This window comes from Fringilla coelebs, assembly GCF_963513975.1.
Source record: "Fringilla coelebs genome assembly, chromosome: 6".
Classification (NCBI taxonomy): Eukaryota; Metazoa; Chordata; class Aves; order Passeriformes; family Fringillidae; genus Fringilla; species Fringilla coelebs.
In genome coordinates this window covers 36,200,914-36,222,415 of record NC_140034.1, presented here as the reverse complement: position 1 = coordinate 36,222,415, position 21,502 = coordinate 36,200,914, and the positions used below count along the sequence as shown (strand labels likewise).

At 39.1% G+C, this 21,502-nt stretch overlaps 1 protein-coding gene across 1 annotated transcript; it reads left to right on the top strand.

The window, feature by feature from the left end:
* Nucleotides 1-1,112: 1,112 nt before the first annotated feature.
* TMEM62 (transmembrane protein 62) lies at nt 1,113-21,413 on the top strand. The gene is made up of 14 exons (XM_084208372.1): nt 1,113-1,508; nt 5,302-5,413; nt 6,299-6,436; nt 7,481-7,526; nt 8,740-8,881; nt 9,080-9,204; nt 9,338-9,460; nt 10,311-10,466; nt 11,940-12,099; nt 13,682-13,795; nt 14,758-14,842; nt 16,363-16,467; nt 17,203-17,321; nt 18,220-21,413. Exons 1-14 carry the CDS (start codon nt 1,347-1,349, stop codon nt 18,544-18,546), a joined length of 1,914 nt encoding a protein of 637 aa, XP_084064498.1. The 5' UTR covers nt 1,113-1,346; the 3' UTR covers nt 18,547-21,413.
* The last annotated feature ends 89 nt before the right edge of the window (nt 21,414-21,502 follow it).

Here is a 21,502-nt window from a genome sequence, read left to right as displayed (position 1 = left end):
TGTAAATAAATTGCTTTAATTGAACAAGACTTACTGCTAGATGTATTTTTTTAAATTATTATTAAAAAAAAATGGAACCTACATGCGCTGAGAGACAGCAAAGAAAGTGTTAGCAAACCTTTTAAAAAAACAAGTTGGCACTATTGCCCAGGCAGAAATAGCACAAAACACCAAGATCTCCATGGATACTACAGTAATAAAGGAAAGAAGAAGAGCAAAACACTAATTCAGATCAATTTTAATACAGGCAAAATGCTTGACAGCCTTGCTAGAGCTAAAATAAAATGGTGAAGCTAAAATAAATGGAAGACAGTGAGCAAACCCCAGTTTTCAAGATTACTCCTGAAGATTACCAGGACTGCTGATTGATGTTTATTTAGAAACATTTCTTCAGGGTGTTTTTTTGGAGGAAGGAGTACACAAGCAAGATGAAAGGCAGCTGAAAAAAACCAAACCAAACATACATGAAGTCCTGCAAAAGAGTAACTAAATTATGAAGAACATCTAAAAAGACGTGTCTTATATTAATGCAGTCTAATTGATCTGAAAAATGTTTTTTCTTGATCAAGAAATGCTAATCATTATCAATGCTAAAAATTAAATATTTGTCCCATGACAAATTATATGAGAAAATATAATTACAATTGAACAATACTGAATTAGAAACTTCTAATACCTGAAGTTGAGAATATTATGTTCAATAACAAAGAGTGATGTGAAGTGACAGAAGCTTTTTCACCTAAACTCATACTTAAGATGGGAGGAAAAAATCTCTACAGTAAATGGACAGCACTTAGTAAACTCGGTTGAGAGCAAAGAATAACATAGCAATTATGAAACTGTGCAGTTGCTATAGAAAGGTTTAAAATGGTGTGTGTACATATATATAAAAAAATATTCAAAATACCATAAAAAGACTTCTGTCAGGAGCAAAAGAGGTCAACTGCCTAGATTTCCGAGCAGGTAGAATTATAATACCGTCAGGAGAAAAAGCGAAAGTTACGTGCTGTATTTGTAAGGAAGCAGGATGAGATACGGATCTCTTCGTACGCCTGGGTTTCGTTCTGCTTTGACCTAGGCATTTCCAGGCACCCCTGCGGCTGGAGGGGAAAGCGGGAGCGCTCAGGGCCCAGGCAGCGGGGGGGAGAGCCGGGATTCCCCGGCCTCGCCGGATAAAACCTCCAGCACAAGGGGAGCGCCCACCCCCGGCCCCGCTGGCATCGGTCCTCCGAGCCAAGCGCGGCCGAGCGCGGGGCGGCCCGGCCGCCGGAGAGGTGGACGCGGAAGTGCCGGGGCTGGCGGCGCAGGGCTCGCCCGGGGCGAGCGCGGTGGCGGCGCGGTGCAGGATGCTGGGGCTGGCGGCGGGGCTGCTGGCGGCGGCGGCCGTGGCGCTGCTGCTGGACTGGTACGGGCCGCCGGGAGCGCCACCGGCCCCGGGGCAGCGCCGCCGCTGGGCCCCGCAGCCCGCGCCCGGGGCGGCCGCCGCCAGCCTGCTCTGGGTCGTGCAGGTGAGCGGGGCCGGGCGGCCGAGGGGCGGCCGAGCCGCGGGCACGGCGGAGGCGCACAGCCAAGCCCGGGTTACAGGCGTTTGGCCAGGCTGTCCGAAAGGTCGCGTTGAAGAATATGTTCAGTGGCGGCAGCTCGATGTGCAGCTGCAGGGCGAGCTGCAGCCTGAGCTCTGGGGGGCGGGAGCCTGAGGGGAAAGGCCGGGACCTGCCAAACCCTTTGCACAGCGAAGGGCACACGGCCCGGGGATCTGTGGCCCGGCCTGGGGACCGGACACTCAGAGACGGCAGGAGCCCATGACCCCCAGACTTGCCTGCTCTCAGACTGTGAGGGTATAAAAGCTCGGGGATTCCTTTCTTTGGGGCACCTTCTCAGAGGTACCCAAGTCACACTGTTATTTTGTTAATTACTGCACCAAGATTAAATTATTTTAATGATCCCGAAGTCTGAGACCCTGCTATGGGAAACCTGGGGCTGAGCTGGCAAGGCAACCTGGTCTGACTGTGAGTGTGAGGGGTGTAGCTGTGAAGGGGCCTCGGTCCCAGCTGGTGTGAGCGACTGCCAGAGCGGCTCCTCGATGGTCGCACAGAGAAGTTTCCTTATCGCACAGATGTGTGTAGTGGAAGCGGGTAATTAAAAATCACCTAATTATTACACTACCCTATATATTGCATCATTACCTGATGTGATATTATCTAATATCCTGGGGAGAAGTGCAGGCTCTGCCTGTCCCTTTCCCCATCCAAAACCTCAGAAAAGCTGTGTGGCTGAGAGAATAGCTTTACTGATGTATAGCAGTAGAAGGTACAGTGCCAGTATTCAGAAGGTTGAATGTACACAGCTTTGTTTCCAGGTTAAACATAAAATCGAGGTTGACCTGGCATAGTCCTGGAAGCAAACTGTCATGTCTTAGGACTTCTGTGGCCTCTTCTGACTCTTCTCCCCAGAGCATTCCCAAAGCACTTAGTGTAGAACTAGCCACAAAGATGTTTATGTATTCATAGTTAATCTGTGGCTGACATGTCTCAGGGATTGCTGTGCATTTCCTTCTAACAAATAGCTGCTTCTACTGTTTTGTTTTCATTCTCAATCTCAAGAACACTTTGCCTGACTTTATTAGCTGCAGGCAGTGCTCTTAGTGGACAAGCTGGCATATATTTGGTCCTTTGGTTCTCTCTAATTGGTGGTGTAATTTTTTTTCAATAATTTTTCCTTAAGTGACTTAAGGCTTATTTTTACTGCAGAGTACAAGTATCAAGAGATATGCTTGAAATAATTTAAGGAAAGCCCCTGTCCTGAGCTGCTGTCTTGTGTGAAGGGTCAGATACAGCAGCATATAGCAGCTGCAGAGCTATACTGACAAGCAGCATGCACAGGCCCACGTTTCTCTTGCTGTGTTTTCTCTGGTTGTGTCACTTCAAGGGGAGTTCTCCCAAGGATAGGTCACAGCACAGCTAATTTGAGACTTGGCTTTATTTTCAAGTGGTTATGTTCTCTTTCAGACGTGCCCTTTAACAGCTGCTTTATCATTGACCTAACTTGGAAACTAATCGAGCATCAAATCCAGCCTTGTGCCTGATGATGTTATGGGAACCAGGCTTCAGGCTCCCTGGTGATTCCATAGGTCTAGCCTAGGTCACTGAACAGAGCTCAAAATGGTCAGTTCTGCCCCCAGCAGTTCCTGCCTTGTTTTTCTTCCCATACGCAGGACTCTCTTCTTAAAGGAACTAAATCACAGTCTTTCTACTTTAATCTTCTATTAATGGCTCATCCATCTTTATTGTAGCAGAATTTCCTTTCTTAGCCACTGCCAAAGAGACACTCTAGTTCAGTACTTGATAAGCATATAATTATTTCTCCCGTTTGTCAGCTGAAAGCATTCTACTTTTGCTCTAGACCTTGTAATTCTCCCTCAATAACACGTTCCTCTCCTGAACCACATCTTTGCTAGATAAGGAATGCTGACGGTGATTTCTCCTCACCCCTAAATCTCTTCCAACTCATTTTAATGAAAGTAACTGCCTATGATGCAATGAGAGGCCAAGTATCCACGTTAGTCAGAGGGAAGGGAAAGAGCAGTAAATGGGCTTTCACCTACATTTTGGAAAGTAAATAAGAGCATTTCAAGCTTTTTATCTTGCCCACTGTCTTTTTATTGGGAGATCATCTGAAATAAATTTAAAATTAAAAACACAAAAAAAAAAAAAAGGAAGATGTTCCACTTCTGAGATCTTCATATGTCATGGCTGTTAGTGATGAAAGAAACTTAGTCCCAGCTCTCAGAAGTTCCAGGACACTGTAACTCTTAGAAATTACAAAGTGAACCCTTTTAAAAATCTGAAACTCATGGGGAAGAAAAGTGGGAAGGTCATTGTAGGAAATTAGGCTTCCAAACCACTCGCTGCTGTAAGGTTGGAAATCTACATTTGCTGTAGTTACTGGAAGAGCATGAGTAAGGCTTTTTGTAAGACTGTTTTTTCTCAAGAATGAAAACTGTAGAAGTTTTGATTTCATCTGTTTGATTGCTGAGATAAATTAATTGCAAATCCACAGGCTGAAAAGAAGCAAAACAAGTTTTATCTTTGTCAGTGATTAAATGAGTTTTGATGTATCGAGGTAGTTTTGCTGTGCTCTTTGCCTCACACTAGTTTGAATGCATCAATGAAAGTGAAGATAAAATTATATCTAAAAGGGTTTGCCTTTTTTAGCATGCAATTCTGATCTAGGCAAAAATTCCGTGTCATTCTGAATGGGGAGTTTTCCTAAGCAGAATTAAAAAACTGTATTCAGGTAATATTTTCTTCGTATACAGATGACTGAATAAGTAGAAGTAAATAATTTTTCTCCAGGATATTTTATCTGGATTTTTCAAAAACTACAAGCTCTACAAGAACAGGTTTATTAAACTGAATGTAAAAGTTAATATTTTACTTTCCAAGTGATATTGTCAGATGACTATTTGCTTACTACTTTTTGAGCATCAAACATCATTTGTTCAAACCAAGAAGGACAATTAATAAATTAATTGACTGAAGTAGAATGGAAAGTGGAGTTGAAGCCATTCACACAAGGGGTTTTTGGGGGTTTTTTTTGTACAGTACTGAAAAGCCACAATGTAAAAAAATAGAAAAATATTACCTTTCTTATTCTGCCTAAACTGCTCTTCTGATGTGAGGGCTTTGATTGATTCAGAAATGAACCAGCATCTTTTACAGTTACATACAAGTCATATCATAATTTCTTAGGCGATCTTTGCCTTGAAGGCACATGGAATGGGATATAAACACACTTGTTTGATCCATTAAAATGCTTGGATAGAATGTTAAAAATCCTTCCACTCAGCTACTGGAAATGTCACACCAGGTACAAAATAAATTTTCAGTACATTTCAAGTTCTAGGTAGCTTTAACCTATTGCTTTGCAGAGCTACTTTGTATTCTTACTTGCAGCAAAACCACTGTATTGCACAGAAACTCCCAGAATTTGAAAGGCAACAGGCCACTTGCAGTCATCACAATTTACTGTGGATACCTAAGTATTTCCTCATATTTTGTATGCTCTTAGTTTTAAGGAAATTTTCTTGATGTGATTTTAGCGGTTAGAGTTGCAATATCATTTGCTTGTTCTGCTTTCCTTCTCCCCCAGAGAACTTCTGTTTCTCCCTGTATCCCTTACACTGACAGGAATCACTGTGACTGCTCTTATGTTGCATTCTTATATATACTTGCTTTGCAGAACAGCCTGGGTAGCAATAACCCTCTACTTGGGCCAGTGTTTCACTCTTCTCTTTTGCAGGTGTCAGATATTCATATCAGCAAATTTCGGGATCCCAAACGAGCGCCTGACTTTGAAAAATTCTGTTCTGAAGCAATTGATGTAATTCAGCCAGCACTTGTTCTAGCAACAGGTAAGCAATTGAAAAGTGTGAATTTCCTGTTGAGTGTACTGTCAAAGGAGCAGCAAATAGGCAAAATTCTAGGATGTCAAGAGAGAACTTTAAACATATCTTAATCAATAGAAATTGAATTGCAACTGAAGGGAGATTGCTAGAAGCTGAAAAGAATAACTTCTCAACAAGGGAATTATTCTTTTCTTCAGCGTTCAGTTTCTTCAGTGAGTTTAGTGTGTTCTATATGTAACAGACACAATCACACAAAATAGCTATTGTTTTCCCAATAGGTGTTGCTGCATCTTAGCCCTTGGTAGCAGCCACCTTCCCTCTTGTCCTGGTCATGATTGTACATTCTTTGTGTTTGAAATTACAGAAGTAAGCAATGTCTGGGATTAGCCATTAGGATACAGTTCCTCTCTCAGAACAATCCCTGCTTATTTGTATGAAATTCACCTGTGAATTAATGTAAGATTTTATTGCTGGTTTCCACTTGAACATGTCATACCAAGAGAGGTGAAATAAGCCTTGCCACTTCATTTGACAGCTTGCTATTGAAGTAGTTTAAGTTTTGACAAGAAAATCGAAAAGACTTGGAGCTGTTACTGTATGCAAGGCTTTAGAATCTTAAGGCTAGACCTGGAGTTTTGTTTCTACAGAGAGTTGCTTACCTAATTAGTGAAAGTGCTGCAGTGATGTGGTCAATAGATGTCTGATGAGGCTGCTGCATCTGCATTAGAAGGTGTTTACCCTGATCATGTGGACCAGATACAGAAATATGCAGATTGCACCCAGGCCTGCAGCCACTTAGACTTACAGGCAGGGATGGCATGCTTGTCTAGTTACAGTATTTGTATAAGCTGTGTAGGCCTCTAGTTATAGCTCACCTTTGTACGCTCTCAGGTGATCTGACAGATGCTAAGACAAGAGATAAACTGGGATCTGAGCAGGTAGAAGATGAGTGGAAAACTTACCAGTCCATCCTGAAGAGATCAAGGGTCATGGAAAAAACCAAGTGGATAGACATCAAAGGGAATCATGGTAAGAAGAAAATGAAACATTTCTGTCTTTCCTGTGATTGCAGATCACAGAATATAGAGGTAAAGTGTTAGTACTCACTAGTGTGTTAGTATTCATGAATCAGGAGGAGGCCTTGCCATCCACATGTCTACTGAGGACACACTTTGTTTACAAGCTCTTACTGGAGTGAGTTTTAGTACCAGAGAAGTAAGAGTCTTTTACCTGACAAGTGGTAGAACATGACTTCAGATGTTAGTTTCCACATCATTATTTTATATACCACATTATTTAACGTAGGGGCGAACTGGAATCTTACCATACTGAAGAAATGGTTTCAATTTACTTTTCATAGACTTCCCCTTACAGGTTAAAGTTTAACAGGTGTCACATGTCCAGCAGCTAAAGGAAATCTGGTTTCTTTTGAATAGAAGGGAGTTACGAGAGTTTAGATCCATCAGCTGTTGCCACACTGTAAACATTTAAACACAAGCTGACAGTCATGTAGGCTGTGTCAACAGTCTGTACAGGAAGCTGCCCTGCGGGGGAAAAAGTGCATGCTTTGTCATATATACTCATTTTCCTATTAGGCTTCTGTTAGCAGCATTAATGCAGAAGTGGAGCTGTTGCAGCACAGACCTCCCCAAGCTGATGTCTGTTCTACACACACTATTCTCTAGATGAGATGTTATGACTACTTTATTTTCCATGAAAGAGTTAAGTCTTACTTACAGAGCATGCACCCAGTCCAAAAAAGCTCTTGAAAAGTTCTGTGGTCAAAATGGAGACAGGTTTCGTTTTTGGCTGCTAAATGACAATTTATATTCCCACAATGCCTTTATCTTTGAATTGAAACTTGAATGAGAAAACTATTGCCATTTAACTGCACTGAGTATATAATGTTTCCTCTGCACAGTTAGTCTGCTTGTCAATCATGCATTTTTTAAAAAGTAGCTCTTCAGCACCTGCTGAGACTGCTTTATCTCAACATTACACCTAGTTAGATACAGGGTCCAATGATCAATGTGATCTGCAAGTTTCCTTATTTCCTTTTTTACTCCCTTACAGATTCATTCAACATTCCACGCCTGGATAGCGTTCAGAATTATTACAGGTACTTTTATTTACCATACAGATGCAGCTATATTCGAGGTCAAATTCACTAAACAAGTTATCACATAGGTGCTTTATCACTGACTTTCCTATAGCCCAGGATCACATCTGTTATTCCCTTTTTTTTTTTCATTGTCAGTTAGTAGAGCAGAACTGATTGAGAAAATAGAGAATTCTCTGTGCAGATTTCTTATCTCTTACCTTTCTATGTTTTGTAATTGAGTGTGCTAAATAAATAAATACTTCCAATGTCTACAAAATTTTCAGTCACACTCTAGGAGAGAGAAGATGGAAGAGTGAAAGGGAGTTGTATTTTCAATATATAAAAATATTAATATATTTTAAAATAATAAAATTATAAAAATTGTTTGCAGAAATAAAAATAGAAGCTAGCAAGAACAGTTATTCAACACCACATTCTGGTGTTCATTATGCATTAAAATTAAAGAGGGCAATGGGTTGTATTGAAATACAATATTTTTACACAAAAACATAGGTTCCTATTGTATGTTCACAACATTAGCAGAGGATCAATCAACTGTTACACATACTCAAAGTGGGACTAAATGAAGAAATTTTATTGAAGTTGATGATGTTCATAAAGATAATGCTAACTTAAAAAAATATTTTTAAAGGATTTTTATAGCATTAGAAGTATTGAAAACTTGGTCTTAATATATTGGCCTGTATTCTATTCAGGTCAACCTTTCTGGCAATTTTATTGTTCTGATTGGTGGAGGAACAGGGACATGAACTGATTTCTGGATGGCTGTGCTCAAATTATACTCATCATCTGAATTCAGGAATGTTTTAGCTTCCACAAATCATGCAGGGAGTAAAACAGAACTAAAACAACTTTAAAAACCCCAAATGTACACAAAATGCCCACTCCAAAACCCCAAAAGAATTTTTTTTTAGAAAAACCAACCTAACTTAATGAATTTTAGTGATTCTCAGATTAACTCACAATCATTTTAGTTACAGAATTTAATCCTTAATAGAGCAATTTAGATGGTACTGTTAGTTGAAATGTCATGTCTTTGCCCGTGGCATGTATGGACAATTCCCATCTAGCATAAAGTATCAAAAGCACTTCAGTTTTGTAAATCAGAAATAGTGAAATTAGCTGTTGTCAATGGAAAGAGAGAAAGCAATGTATGTTTGTCATGGCTACAAGCTTTCCTAACAGCAGTATTTCCATCTTATTTTCTTAGGAAATACTCTGCCTGGCGTAAAGATGGCTCTTTCCATTACATCCACACTACCTCTTTTGGGAACTATTCATTCATCTGCGTGGATGCCACACTCAGCCCAGGCCCTAAGAGACCCTATAACTTTTTTGGGATTTTAAACATGGTATTGTATAAGTCTTTGCATTCCATTTTGCTGGCTGTTTTATTTCGGTAGTGGTTTATTTGGAGGTTTGGGGTTTTTTAAATATAGAAAAATTGTTTGAAAGATTTGTGTTCATCTGTAAGAGTGTTTACATTTTTAAGTTATAATGCATGTGAGACATGTATTTAGGTAAATGAATTTGTCACCTGCCTGTTTCAGAATCAAATGGCAGAGCTGTCTTTGATGGCAACAGAAAGTCTACACAGCAACCATACTATCTGGTTTGGCCACTACCCCACCTCAACCATCATCTCCCCATCCCCTGGAATACGAAAGCTAATGAGGTAAGATCTTCTTACCCTCTGTGTTTTCAGCATGAAGTACATTTCTTGCCTGTCTTCACATGCTCATCTCTCACTTTCCAGGTTTTCTGCAGTGGTATTTCCTTCCCATCCAAATAATCACAATTCTTATTAGTTCTGCCACAGCCTATTTATGTGGACATCTCCATACAATGGGTGGGCTGATGCCAGTCTTGCACAGTCAACACCGTGGTGGCACTCTGGAACTTGAATTGGGAGACTGGATGGATAATAGGAGGTAAGAAAAGCCCATATGAGCAAATTATTATATGTAACCTACCTTGCTGTACTGTGATTCCCTTTTATGCTGTGTGGTGCATTTGAAACAATTTGAGATCAGCCTGACTGGTTATTATGATTAGTGCTTTTGAAAAAAAGGTCTTGTGTGTATGTATGTTTGGGATTTTCCCCCATATCAACAGTGTGCTAATAAATTAAATTTTTAAAATTAATTCTTGATATTTAAAAACTATAAAGGGAACATCTAAATGTGAATCCAGATAGTTTGTTTAGTATTCAAATGTAGACAAATAAATTGTAGTAAAATTCAGCATCACTACTTCAAAATACACATGCTCTGCAGTAGCTGTTAGAATTCTTGACACAGAAATAGTCCACCTAAGAAACGTCCACCTTACTTGCATATCAAAAAGTGTCTGATGCTATGTGCTATAGTAGTATATTAGCTTTTATTCTGCAGTAATCCAAAGAAAGGTACTGGTATGAATACAGGGGAAGAGCACACTGGGGTCATTGTCCTGAACTAGAGTACCTACACTGACACTGTGGAAATGTACATTATATTTGAGTTCTTTAATGTAATGTTCATCGGCCTGATTCATGTGCAAAATTCCATAGATCTTCACACTTGGAACTTTGAGTACTTCTTCCATGATTTATAATAAAAATTAACCTCATCAGAGGTAAGCAACTGTACAGTTAATGTAGCAGAGTTGAAAAATATAAGATCAACTACAGAAGAGAATAATTGGAAAATAAAGCCAGGTTCTTTAGGAACTTAAGAAGCATGGAAATCAGCTGTTCACAAAGCAGTTTGTATTAACAATAGTTTTTTCCTTTCATTACAGATACAGGATCCTCGCATTTGATCATGACCTCCTCAGCTTTGCAGATCTTAACTTTGGAGAGTGGCCTGTAGTTCTCATCACCAATCCCAAATCCTTCCTTTACAGCAGTTCTACTCATGAACCACTAGTCAGAATTCTTTATTCCACTCATATCAGGTACCCTGTAATGTCTTGACTTCACAATATTTAATTATATTTGTATATATATACACACACAAAACCTTTTTTTTAAATGTGTGTCTACTGTTCTCAGAATTCACTTTTCTCTGGGAGATTGTTCCTGAGAGCTTGCTTTGTATCATATCTGTGAGAAAAAGGTTGGGTAGTAGTAATTCATGTTTGTTTTATTTATGGAGTTATTTCCCCTGAGGTCAAATGAACTTTATGTAACCAAAGCTGATCAATTAATATATAATTAAAGTAGATTCATATGTAATCAGTATGCATGGATTATTATATAATCTGTGTTATTTATCTCACATGTTCACATCAACTCTGCTAATTTCAGGATTTTGTCTGTGTATTTTTCTATATCTTTTCTCTATTCACTTCAGACTTCTTAGCTTTGTCTTTTCAATTCTACATCCTTAATATACTAAAACATGAGAAGCATCTGCCAATTTTCATATTCATTTTAAATCTATCCATCTTTCCATTTTTACCTTATCCATTTAATTTTTACGTTTATATTTCAGATTTTTAGGCCCTTTTCAGCATTTTATATTTACTGTAAGACTAATCTGCTTGAAACACTGCATACACAGGGTTACAATAAAAAGAAGTTTGTCATACTTTTTAGTTAGCGAGCAGTATCCTACTAGATGTCCTAATTACTTACCAGTTTCCTATTCAGAACCTTATCTGAACATTCTTATGATTATATGAAATGTATGAACTGGTAGAATTATTCACCATAACTGTATGAAACACGTTCATTTGGCTAAAACATGCTCTGTAATGCCATTCATATTACCAGAAATGAAAGGAATTGCATGTGCAATATTTTGAGTCTGTATTAGTATCACTGTTTCTATGAATATAACCCCACTGCCAAGTGACAATACATTTGTTGGTATCTGAGATCAGTAATATCAGTCTTGCATTCCACTCCATTTGTCCTAAATGCAGTGACAAACTCTGAGAGGTTGTATTCTGACTAGCAAAAAAAAAAAAAGAGGGAAAAAAAAGGAGGGAAAAAGCCCCACTCCCAACAACAAAGGACTTTAGAGAGAGAGAGCCTGGCAATTTTTATGAAACCATCTACAAGTGTTTGGTTATGTGTCTATGTGTGCTGGAGGATGCATCCCACTTGTGTTAGCAAGCAAGAGTTCTAAAATTATTTCTGCCAAGGCCTTACAACTTCTGCGCCACCTTTTTGTCTGTTCCACAGCCAGTTTTCTATCCTGTTCTTTTGTGTAGTACCATACAGAACTACTTTTTCTTTAACTGTAGGAAAAACCTACCATGTTACCATTAGCCTACAGATATTTCACTGTTATAATTTCTAAATCTTTTTAACTCTTTACTACAATGCAGCCTAACCTTTAGGGACTTTTTGTTAAGGAAGTAATGATATACCTGCAAGTCCAGTAACAAATCTGTTTCTTTTGCTCTTTATTTACTCCTTAGAATTCTGGCATTCTCTCCTTCTGTCATTATCTCTGTCAAAGTCTACATAGATGGAGTTCACCTGGGGAATGCACATCAGGTATCTGGACCTCTCTATGTGCTGAAGTGGAGCCCACAAAACTACAGTGAAGGGTTCCATCACATAGATGTGACTGTCCAGGTAAGGTACCTGTTGGCATTCTTTATAATAATTTTTTTTTCTTGTCATGGCTTCTCTATCACCATCCTGCCTCACATAACTAGGAACAAAATACATGATAACAAACTTACTTTCATATTTGTCTGATTGCAAAACCCAAAGGATTTAATAAAGGAGTAAATATTGACTGCTAAGCACCAAAATATTCATAAAGTAACTGGAATAAAGAAAGAAATATTATTTTTCATAAGAAGTAAAATAAGACATGACAAAAGTGCAAACTTGAATTGAAATTGGCCAGAGATGTCAAAAATTACAATAAAGGGTTCTAAAGGTGTATAAACAAGCAGAAACAGAAGGAAAATACTGGCCAGTTGTTAAACAGCAGAAGTGAATTAGTCACCAACTGCTCTGACAAGGCAGAGGTTCTCAACACTTTCTTCACCTCTGTCTGTACTAGCAGTGTTGAGCCTCAGGTTTTGGAAACAAGGATCAAGGTTGATTGATGCAAACAGAGACCCACTGTCAATGAAAGAAGAGTTGGAGTGAGACCTGGCACAGGAGCTTGATCCTACAGATCAATGGCCCGTGACAGTTTCCACTCCAGAGTGTTGAGAGACCTGGTTGACATCTTTGTGAGGCCACTCTCCATAGTCTTGGAGAAGTTGTGGAGATCATGGGGCATCCCAGAAGACTGGCAGAAGGCTAATGACTCTCTTGTCTATAAGGAGGGCTTAAGGGAGGACCCAGGAAATTATAGGCCCCTTAGTCTTATTTCAGTCCCTGGGAAAATTAGGAAATAAATCCTTGTGGGGGGCTTTCTCAAGTCAGATGAAGTACATGACTGGGAAGAGCCAACACAGATTACCAAGGGGAAATTTTGGGCCAAGAAGAATATGATGAAGTTCATAAAGGAAAAGTGTAAGGACTTGCACCTGGGAAAACATAATCCAGGAGTGCAGCACAGGCTGTGATCTGCCTGGTTGGGGAGCAGGTCTGTGAAAAGGGACTTGAGTGTCCTGGTGGACCACAAGCTCAGTATGAATGAACAGTGTGCTGGTGCAGAAGAGAAAATCTACTGGATGCTGGGTTGCATCCACAAGGGCATCACCAGCGAAGACAAATCACTGTCCTGCTCTACTGAGTGCTTACCAGGCCATATATGGAACACTGTGCTCAAACTGTTGAATAAATGACAATAAACAATAAACAAATGTTTGTTTATGTATATGGGTTTATGGCAATACGCCAGAAATGAAGCACAACAAAATTTGAAAATATTTTACTATTACCTAGAATTGAACTTTCAGAAAACAATTGTGGGGAGGGGCAGTAAACAGTCACAGTCTTCCCTAAATTGCTGAATCGTTGACAGGCCCTTCTTCATATGTAGCACTTGCAGATTATGATTTTATAACCACTAATTTACTTGAAACTGCAGAATTGACTTTAAGTAACCCTTTGTAGGTAGAATTTAATACAGCAGCGTGCCAGAGAAGCATACATCAATTATATCTTTCTAGAAAAGCTGCAATGATAATTAGGAACTTAACAGTTTTTTGTACCACTGCTATGTAATTGCTCTCATCTTATGTCAATCTAGGATGCTTCAGGAAGAATTGGCACACGGGGCCATTTATTTGGTATGGAAGAAAACCTATCTCTTAGATTTGACTTTTGGCCATCTGTTATTCTTCTCACTGACCACTATGTTCTAGTAAGTACTTTCAGCAAAACAGCTGTTACTCCATATTGGTTTTCCAATCTGCAGTAGGCATTTTCGTAATTCCTGAAGGAATTCGTAGACTTGAATGCAGTTTACTTTTTCCAGATATGACTCTTTTGGAATTCCAAAACACTTAAAGTTTCTCAAGTTGCACACTTCAACCACAAATGTCCAACAATGGTTTATAAAAAAAGTTGACGTCCTGGATTTAGTCCAAATTATCCATTTTTGGACATAAGTGTACACACATTTTGTGCAAGCAAGAAATTGAAAAAGAGCTACTGGAGATAGCAGAAAAAGGAAACATTAGACTGAAGAGAAATTCACTGTGAACTGTTGCAATATGTTTTCTGGAAAGAGTGCTGCAAATATTCTCACTGTCAGCTGCTGACATTATAACTAGCTGAACTGGAGGGCAAAATCCCCATCGACTTAGTACGTTCCAGGTCATATCCACATGTGTTACAGCTCAGTACATGCAAAGGAGGATGTCATGTCTTAGTAGTCTAGGTGCACTTCTAGAATTACATAAGAAAGTCCACGACTGTAGTTCTCATCATAATTGGCTCAAAGTTATTATCTTAGGTTTGTTAATCAGTCACACATTCTACACCATGTCTTGAACTCCATTTCTCCTCAGAACAGTGCTTAGACAATGTAGTTACACTTGGAAGTGTAACTACACTTTTTCAATGGATGTGTTTACAAACTGTTTCTTAAAGATTCGGGTCTATTGCTTTCAGACGTTGAGCAGAATTCAAGTCAGTACAATGCAAATCCTAGAACTTAGAAATTCTTAAGTTTCCTTTTTTACTCTTCAGTTTAATGACACCAACAAGCTTTGAATATGTGTTTCAAAGAGAATCTTAGTACCATTCTATCGGCGACTGTAGGGCATGCTCCAAGGCTGCAATTATTCTAGGGCTGGCTTATAGTCAAAACTGTCTTTTCAGGCTCGACTGCTCTTTGGACTGACTGTGCTGATTCAGATTACCTTGCTTGTTGTTTTCCGACACCTCCAAAAGCCAGCACTCAAAGGTATCAACTGATCTTCACCTGTGGTTTTTAGTAGTTCTGTTTTCCCCTAAACTTTTTACTGTTGACCTGTGTGCTAACAATATGTAAGTAACTGTGCTGTTAGTCACCATATGCATTTTACATCTGCTTCTGTGGGGTTTGATTGGTTTCTCAGAAGCTGCTGTTTCACTTTTAAGGGAACCTGGAAAACCTCCAATATATCAAATAAAGTAAACTAGAAACTTGAGCAGGTATCTTTGTTTAAACAAAAATTAAGTTGATTGACGTCCAGGGTTTCATTTTAATTTTCTCACTGAAGAATCCAATACATAGGGAATGTTTTGTTTTGTATTTGTTCTGTATGTGTGTTTGTTTCACTACAGTTGTCACAGAATTCTCTCTCGCCTGAGTGGAGAAACAGATTTCCTTTTGCAAAGACAGTATTTGTTAACTTTTGCAAAGAACATGAACAGAATTGGGTCTTTCTCAAAATAATATTAAGGCCGTTTCTGTCATAACTTTATACTTTGTTTGTGATACATCTAGTAAATTAAAATTATTACTATTAAGCTCATGGCATTTATCCTTTAAACAATCATTTGAACCACACCTTATTAATGAGATTTTTCTGGAAGCCACCTCCCTTCCTATTCATGTCAGTGTTTGTACCTTCCTTTATACTCCTAATTGTGTAGCATCCTGAGGTAACTACAGCAACTGCTTACATAGAAAAGAATCAAATTTTCAGTTGCCTTTATGGAACTCAGCAGCTAAATTTTAAAAAAGCTGACTCTGTGGTCAGCTAGGTCCATGTGGACCATGATAAATGTTTGACAACTTAATGAACAAAGTTAGAGCTGTTGATTTCCAAAGATCAAGCTTGCCTTCTCGGGATTCTTTGTGAGAATAATAGGTGTAAGTGTACAAGCTAACCTTTTAGGAAGCTTCTCTTGATCTGTGAATTGTCTGCTTCAGTTAGAAAGCTACTACTGCTTTTTTCTGCTAATACCACACACTTGTCAGAATAATGTCATTTTAATGCCGAGCCTTAATTTTGAGTTGCTATCAGATCTCATTAAAGTAGATTTAATCAAAGGAAATCCAACAAATCTAGTCCATGCTGACCCACCTTTCTGGGTTTGCAGAGTTACTGTTTTGATTCTCTTACTTTTAATTTAATACATACTTTCTCCATGTTTTTCATTCTAGCTAACTTCATTTTCTGGGTATAGAATGGTCGTTCAGTATTATTTACATACAGTAAGTGTATTCCTTTAGAATGGCAGGTTCCTCTGCTGTTTTTGATTTAGATTGTTATATTTATTGGTTCTTTACTTTCAGTTATCACAGTAATAGTAATGCATTCCTCTGCATTTTTCTGTAGACGTACCAAGTATTATTTTCATATTCCTTATTTAAAAGAATGAGTAAATAATGTGCAGATTTGTTTCAGAAAGACCAGTATTATACATACATATATATCTGGGGAGGTGTTGCAAACTGAATTAAGCATATTTTTCTTAAATGTTGTCTCTGTTTAGGAAAGCCGGGATTACTTACTCTGACTTCATATTCTCTTCATGTCTTCAGTAAAACAAACACCTTCTATTACTCAATTCTGGTTCTGAATTTATACACCATTCTGGGTAAGTAGCCTAGAGTACTGAAGGACATAAATTGGTATTTTGAAATTACACATTCGATCCTGATGAAAATTAAGAATTCTAACATATTGGAGAAGGGGGAAAATCTACTTAAGTTACAAAATCTATGTGGAACTTTAAAAGTTAATGTCCAAGGAGACTAAAGATTTATTTGTAAGAGCCTAACTTAAAAGCCCTGAATTAATTAGATTGTTAAATTACTCTGAAAGCAAAGTGAGTATTTTTAAATTCACTTTGGTTTTCACTTTTTGATTGTTAGCATCAGAGCTAACAATCTGAGTTTATTCTCTTCTGATAACATGTTACTGAAATAATTATTTTCTTGTTAGTCTGTGTAGTATGCATAACACAGGGCAGCCTGCCTATTTTGATTTCTATGCTGAGCCTGGCTGGAATTGTTTGTGACCACATTTTTCATATATCTTACTGTAATTCCAGGAAATAGCTACCCTTTTCACTTCTCTCATAAGGAAGATACTATGTGTGGTGTTGAAAATTGTCACAGAGACTAATCCAAAAGTATTTTCATTGCATGGCACAGCCCCCTGTCATACTGTGGTATTTTCACACCAGACTGCTGTTTGCTGAATATGAAAACATGAGGCTGATTACTCTGGACAAGCAATAGGGAAGTCTCAGGGTACAAAGGGCCCTGTGGGAAAGGGCTGTGTCTCTGTTCTGTTTCCTGATGATGATGTTTGGTTTCCTCTCTTGCAGGACCATGGTTTGTAGGTGAACTGATAGATGGCCAGATGGGGGCCTGTTTTTCTTTCGGAGTGTTTGTTGGTGGTTCCTTCTTACAGGGCAGTATGACATTTGTGGTTGGGATTTTACAGGTGAGTATATACAAAATAAAGGCTAAAAACCAGCACTTTTTTCTGCAGGGACTTTTTTCCATCTATTTTAAAATGGATTTAAAGTAAGGAGTCTTGGAAGTAGAGAGATTAGTGACCATGCCTGACTATAACTGGTCTTTCTTACCTTTCTGCAGATTTAAAGAAAGGAAGGAGGTTGTGCATTATTTTCACAAACTTCTCTTTTTCTCTAATAAAATGTTGTTTCGGACTCCCTGGATGTCTGGATTAGAGGCCATCTCTACAGATTTATAGCTCTAAATTTTCAGTAAATTTTCTGGTTTTGCTCTTGGGTCACACAATGTAATTAAGCAAAAACCTGAGTGGCCAGGGCAGCCTTTGCAGTGTTAATAACCCTTCAGATCAGTAGGTGTCACTCTCTAAGCACACATGAGTCCAGTTTTCCCAGGAGTGGTTTCCCCATTAATCTGAAAGACAAAGAGTCATTCCTGGTTATTTAAGATTAGAGGATCAAACCAGCATTGCCTCCTTCTTCATGGTGTCTCCGTTGTAGCAGTGTGGCACTGCAGTGGGCTGGGTCAGAGTTAAACTGACATACAGACCATGTTGGTTTTGCCATGGTAATTTTTTGCCACGTCTGGCTCCCTGAATCAGTTCCAGGAACTGTCAGATGCGTGTTAGTGCCTCTTAGTGCAAGGGAATGGGCAGGAATGCTTGGCCTGGGACTCAGGCACAGGCAGACCCAGCTCTATCAGCTGCAGAGTCGTGGAGGTGCATTCTGAGATTCCATCTCTGGGAATTGTACTCAGCCCTTAGAATGGGACAGCTTTATCTGTGCATATGTTTTTAAGCCTTCATAGATGTTACCCAGAACCCTTCGCTTGCTTATTGTCTTATTTTTCTTTGCTCTTCCTTTCAGATGATGTTTTTCAACCTGCCATTGATGGCCTATCTGTGCTGGTGCCTGCTGCTGCGATGCCAGGGCCACAGCTTCCGTTCCCACGTGTGTCACGCCCGACGCCTCGTGGCTGTGCTGGTTCACCTGGCAATGGCTCTGCTCCTGGCCTGGCAGGTCTATTCCTGCTATTTCCTGCAGCGAACATACGGCACCTTGGCCTTCTTCCTGTCCCCAATGAGAACATGGCTGGTGGTACTGACCGCAGCTCTCATTTATAAAACCTGGACACTGAAATCATCAGAGCTCAGAACTTACATAATAGAGATAAAAAACTGTCAAAGCTCCTGAAGTATAAGTACTCCAAATTCTGTCTTAAAAACTTTCAAGGTACCACCTCATCATTTTGTGATGCTGGAATTCCATACACCCCAACCATTAGGTGGTAACACCCAAAGCTGCACCTGCACTGCTGCAGAACTGAATTAAATAGTAAATGTACAATATGTTATACACACTTTCCTTGTATTATACACCATACTGTATCATACATGTTATATAATACAGTTATGTATTATACATCAATACAGTCAACTGTGGAATAATCTCATCAATGAGGTTTTTTTAGTGATACTGAGATAGATATGTCCATATGGATCACAAATGGAAATGTTTGCCTTTTACTACTGTGAATAGAAAAATACTTCTAATTAATTATTGATTTTTACAATGCTGCAAAATATGAGCATAGGACTTGTTGAGCTTCTGGATTTGTGATTCTTTGATTTTTATTTCAGGGTTGACATGTGTTTTTACAAGACTAGTCTTTATGAAGTAATAGTGATTGCAAAGGTGCTGTAGTGGCCTTCACCGTCAGAGTTTATGCCCATACATGTTTTCAGTTCATAATACTGTATACAAGCAGATTATAGGCTGCAAGGTGTGTGTATGTATTTGTGTTCATGTTTACCTGAGCTGTAGCCTATAGCTCTTGCCCTGGGAGTGCTGGCTAACTAACAGGCTCACTCTCTGGAAGGAAGGAGTTTTATTTTCCACTACTAAGGCTGCCACTCCTCCCACCCATGACTGGTGAAAGGACACTGAATTCTCAGTGGTGCTTGGGTTTTCAGCTTCAAAGCAAAGAACGGAGACAATATCCTCAGGATGGGAGAGGCTGTAGGAATACTATGGTTTGATATCTATAAAGTCTGTAATTTCTGTTTTTCTGGGTTTTAGCTGTGTTTCTGGCTCTCAGCCAAATGCACCAAAGAGTGACCTAAGAAAACTAGTTTCTTTGTTTTAATTTTTTTCGAAGTTCAGAAATTATAGAACAGTTAGTTACAATAATGAAGAATGCAATGATCCAGAGCCAAGAAAGCTGAGGTGCCTTGATCTGTAAAGAACACTGTGTTGCTTCACAAAAGACCAGCTGTGAGTGGAACATTTAAAATACTTTAGGTAATTTTATAATAACTTATTTATGGCTTATCCAGAAAAAAGAGGGCTAATTTATTTATGGTCCCTTTAGAAAAAACCAGCAGTGACTGTAGAAGAACACAGGAAAATAAATTGAAGAAAATATTCACTACAACAAGGACTTTTGTTATTTCGATCAGGCAACAGTTTTCCTTTTCCTTAATTTCTGTTCCTCAATTATATAGGAAAATAGTAATGTAATACTAATAATGTAATGTTTTCAATGTAATAGGAAAAAGAAAGAGCACTCATTTACATTAATTAAATACACCGTTAAGAGAATAAAGAATGTAATTTATTGCTACAAAAGTTTGCTTTACAAAACTGTTAAAAAATCGGAGATGGTGCAAAATTTATTTGTGAGATACAATACTGAAAAATTGATAATAAAATTTCACAATTAAATTGCTTTTATGTGATTAGAGAGAACAAGAAGTGGCAAGAATGTACTTCATATATTTTGACTTACTCCCATTGTTAAATATGTTACCCAACCCTTTTACCCTTAGGCTGGCCTCTCCAATAGTCTCTGCACTGCACACACTTGAACCCACTGACTGATTAAGCCCCCATACTGAGCATTCATGCATGGCTTGTGGGGAGGCTGATTTTCTTTTTTTTTAAGAAGAGGAACAAAATTGCACTTAGCAATCTAGAAAATTCTGGGGGTCCAGGAAAGCTGACACACAACCCCCTTTTGCTTCCCCAAACACCTCTCTGGGGCATTGCAGCACCCCAGCACTGGAGAGGTTTCTTTGGGGTCCCTGATCAAGGTGTCAGTGCACACTGAAGACCTGTCCCATCTGACTGACTGCTGCCGGGAGAGCAGCACCATGCAGCTCCGTGGCTGTGTCACCAAGACTGCTATGGGTTCTCTCACCAGCTGTGCAGGAAGCCGATGGACAGAGAGTTGAGAGGTGCATTTCCTGTGTGTGCAGAGCAGGTGACAGAGCCAGCACATGGGCAGTGCCAGTACCAGTTTTATATATCCCAACCCCTGGAACAGCAGCGCCCCCCCTGCAGTCATTGGCTATACATTTTCTTGCCTTCATTTAAAGGCACACTACTCTTTTTGCCATCCATGCTCTAGGAGAAAGTGGCTGATGGGATTATATTTTACTATTCTAATGACTAAAGGTTAGCAGAAAAGTCAAGAAGACTTCTTCCTTGGCCTTATCAGGCAGTTGTTCCTGTGTTATCTCCTTGTTTACTGGATTTATAGAGCCATCCTCCTCTGCTTCACACAAATTTTGCAGATTTAATGGAATCATCTTTTTCTCACTTCTCTTTGCTGGAGCCTTGCTTCTTGGTTCCTCCTGGCTATCTTGCAGAGAATAGGGTTCATTACACATACAGCACTCTTATCATCACTCTACCCAGACCAGAGTCCAGTACTAAAACTGAACTTCACTACTTTTTATCTTACTACTTTGAATCTATACTTCTGGTTGCAAAATTCTGTGTTAGTGTGGCTAAAACATCAGGTCTCATTTCTGCTTCCTTCTGTGCTTTTCCTAAGGAGTTCTGAGTTGTCTCACAAAGTATTTTCTCAGTTTGAAGCTTACTCTAGCTGCTGCTACCATTTCTAGTTGTGGGATAATGCCATCTGTGATCTTTTCTCCCCTAACAATCTATTTGTGGATTACATAAACATTTTGCACTGTGAAGAGAAGCCAGTAGAGAGAAGAGTTGTATAGCAAAAGAAAAGAGCAATGTTAGAAACAGGACTAAGTAATCCAGCACTTTCTTCTTCCACAATCAATGCATTAAAATAGTGAATGAAGAGATTAAGCTATTTGAAAGGCATCTGCCTTAGGTCTCTTCACTACCA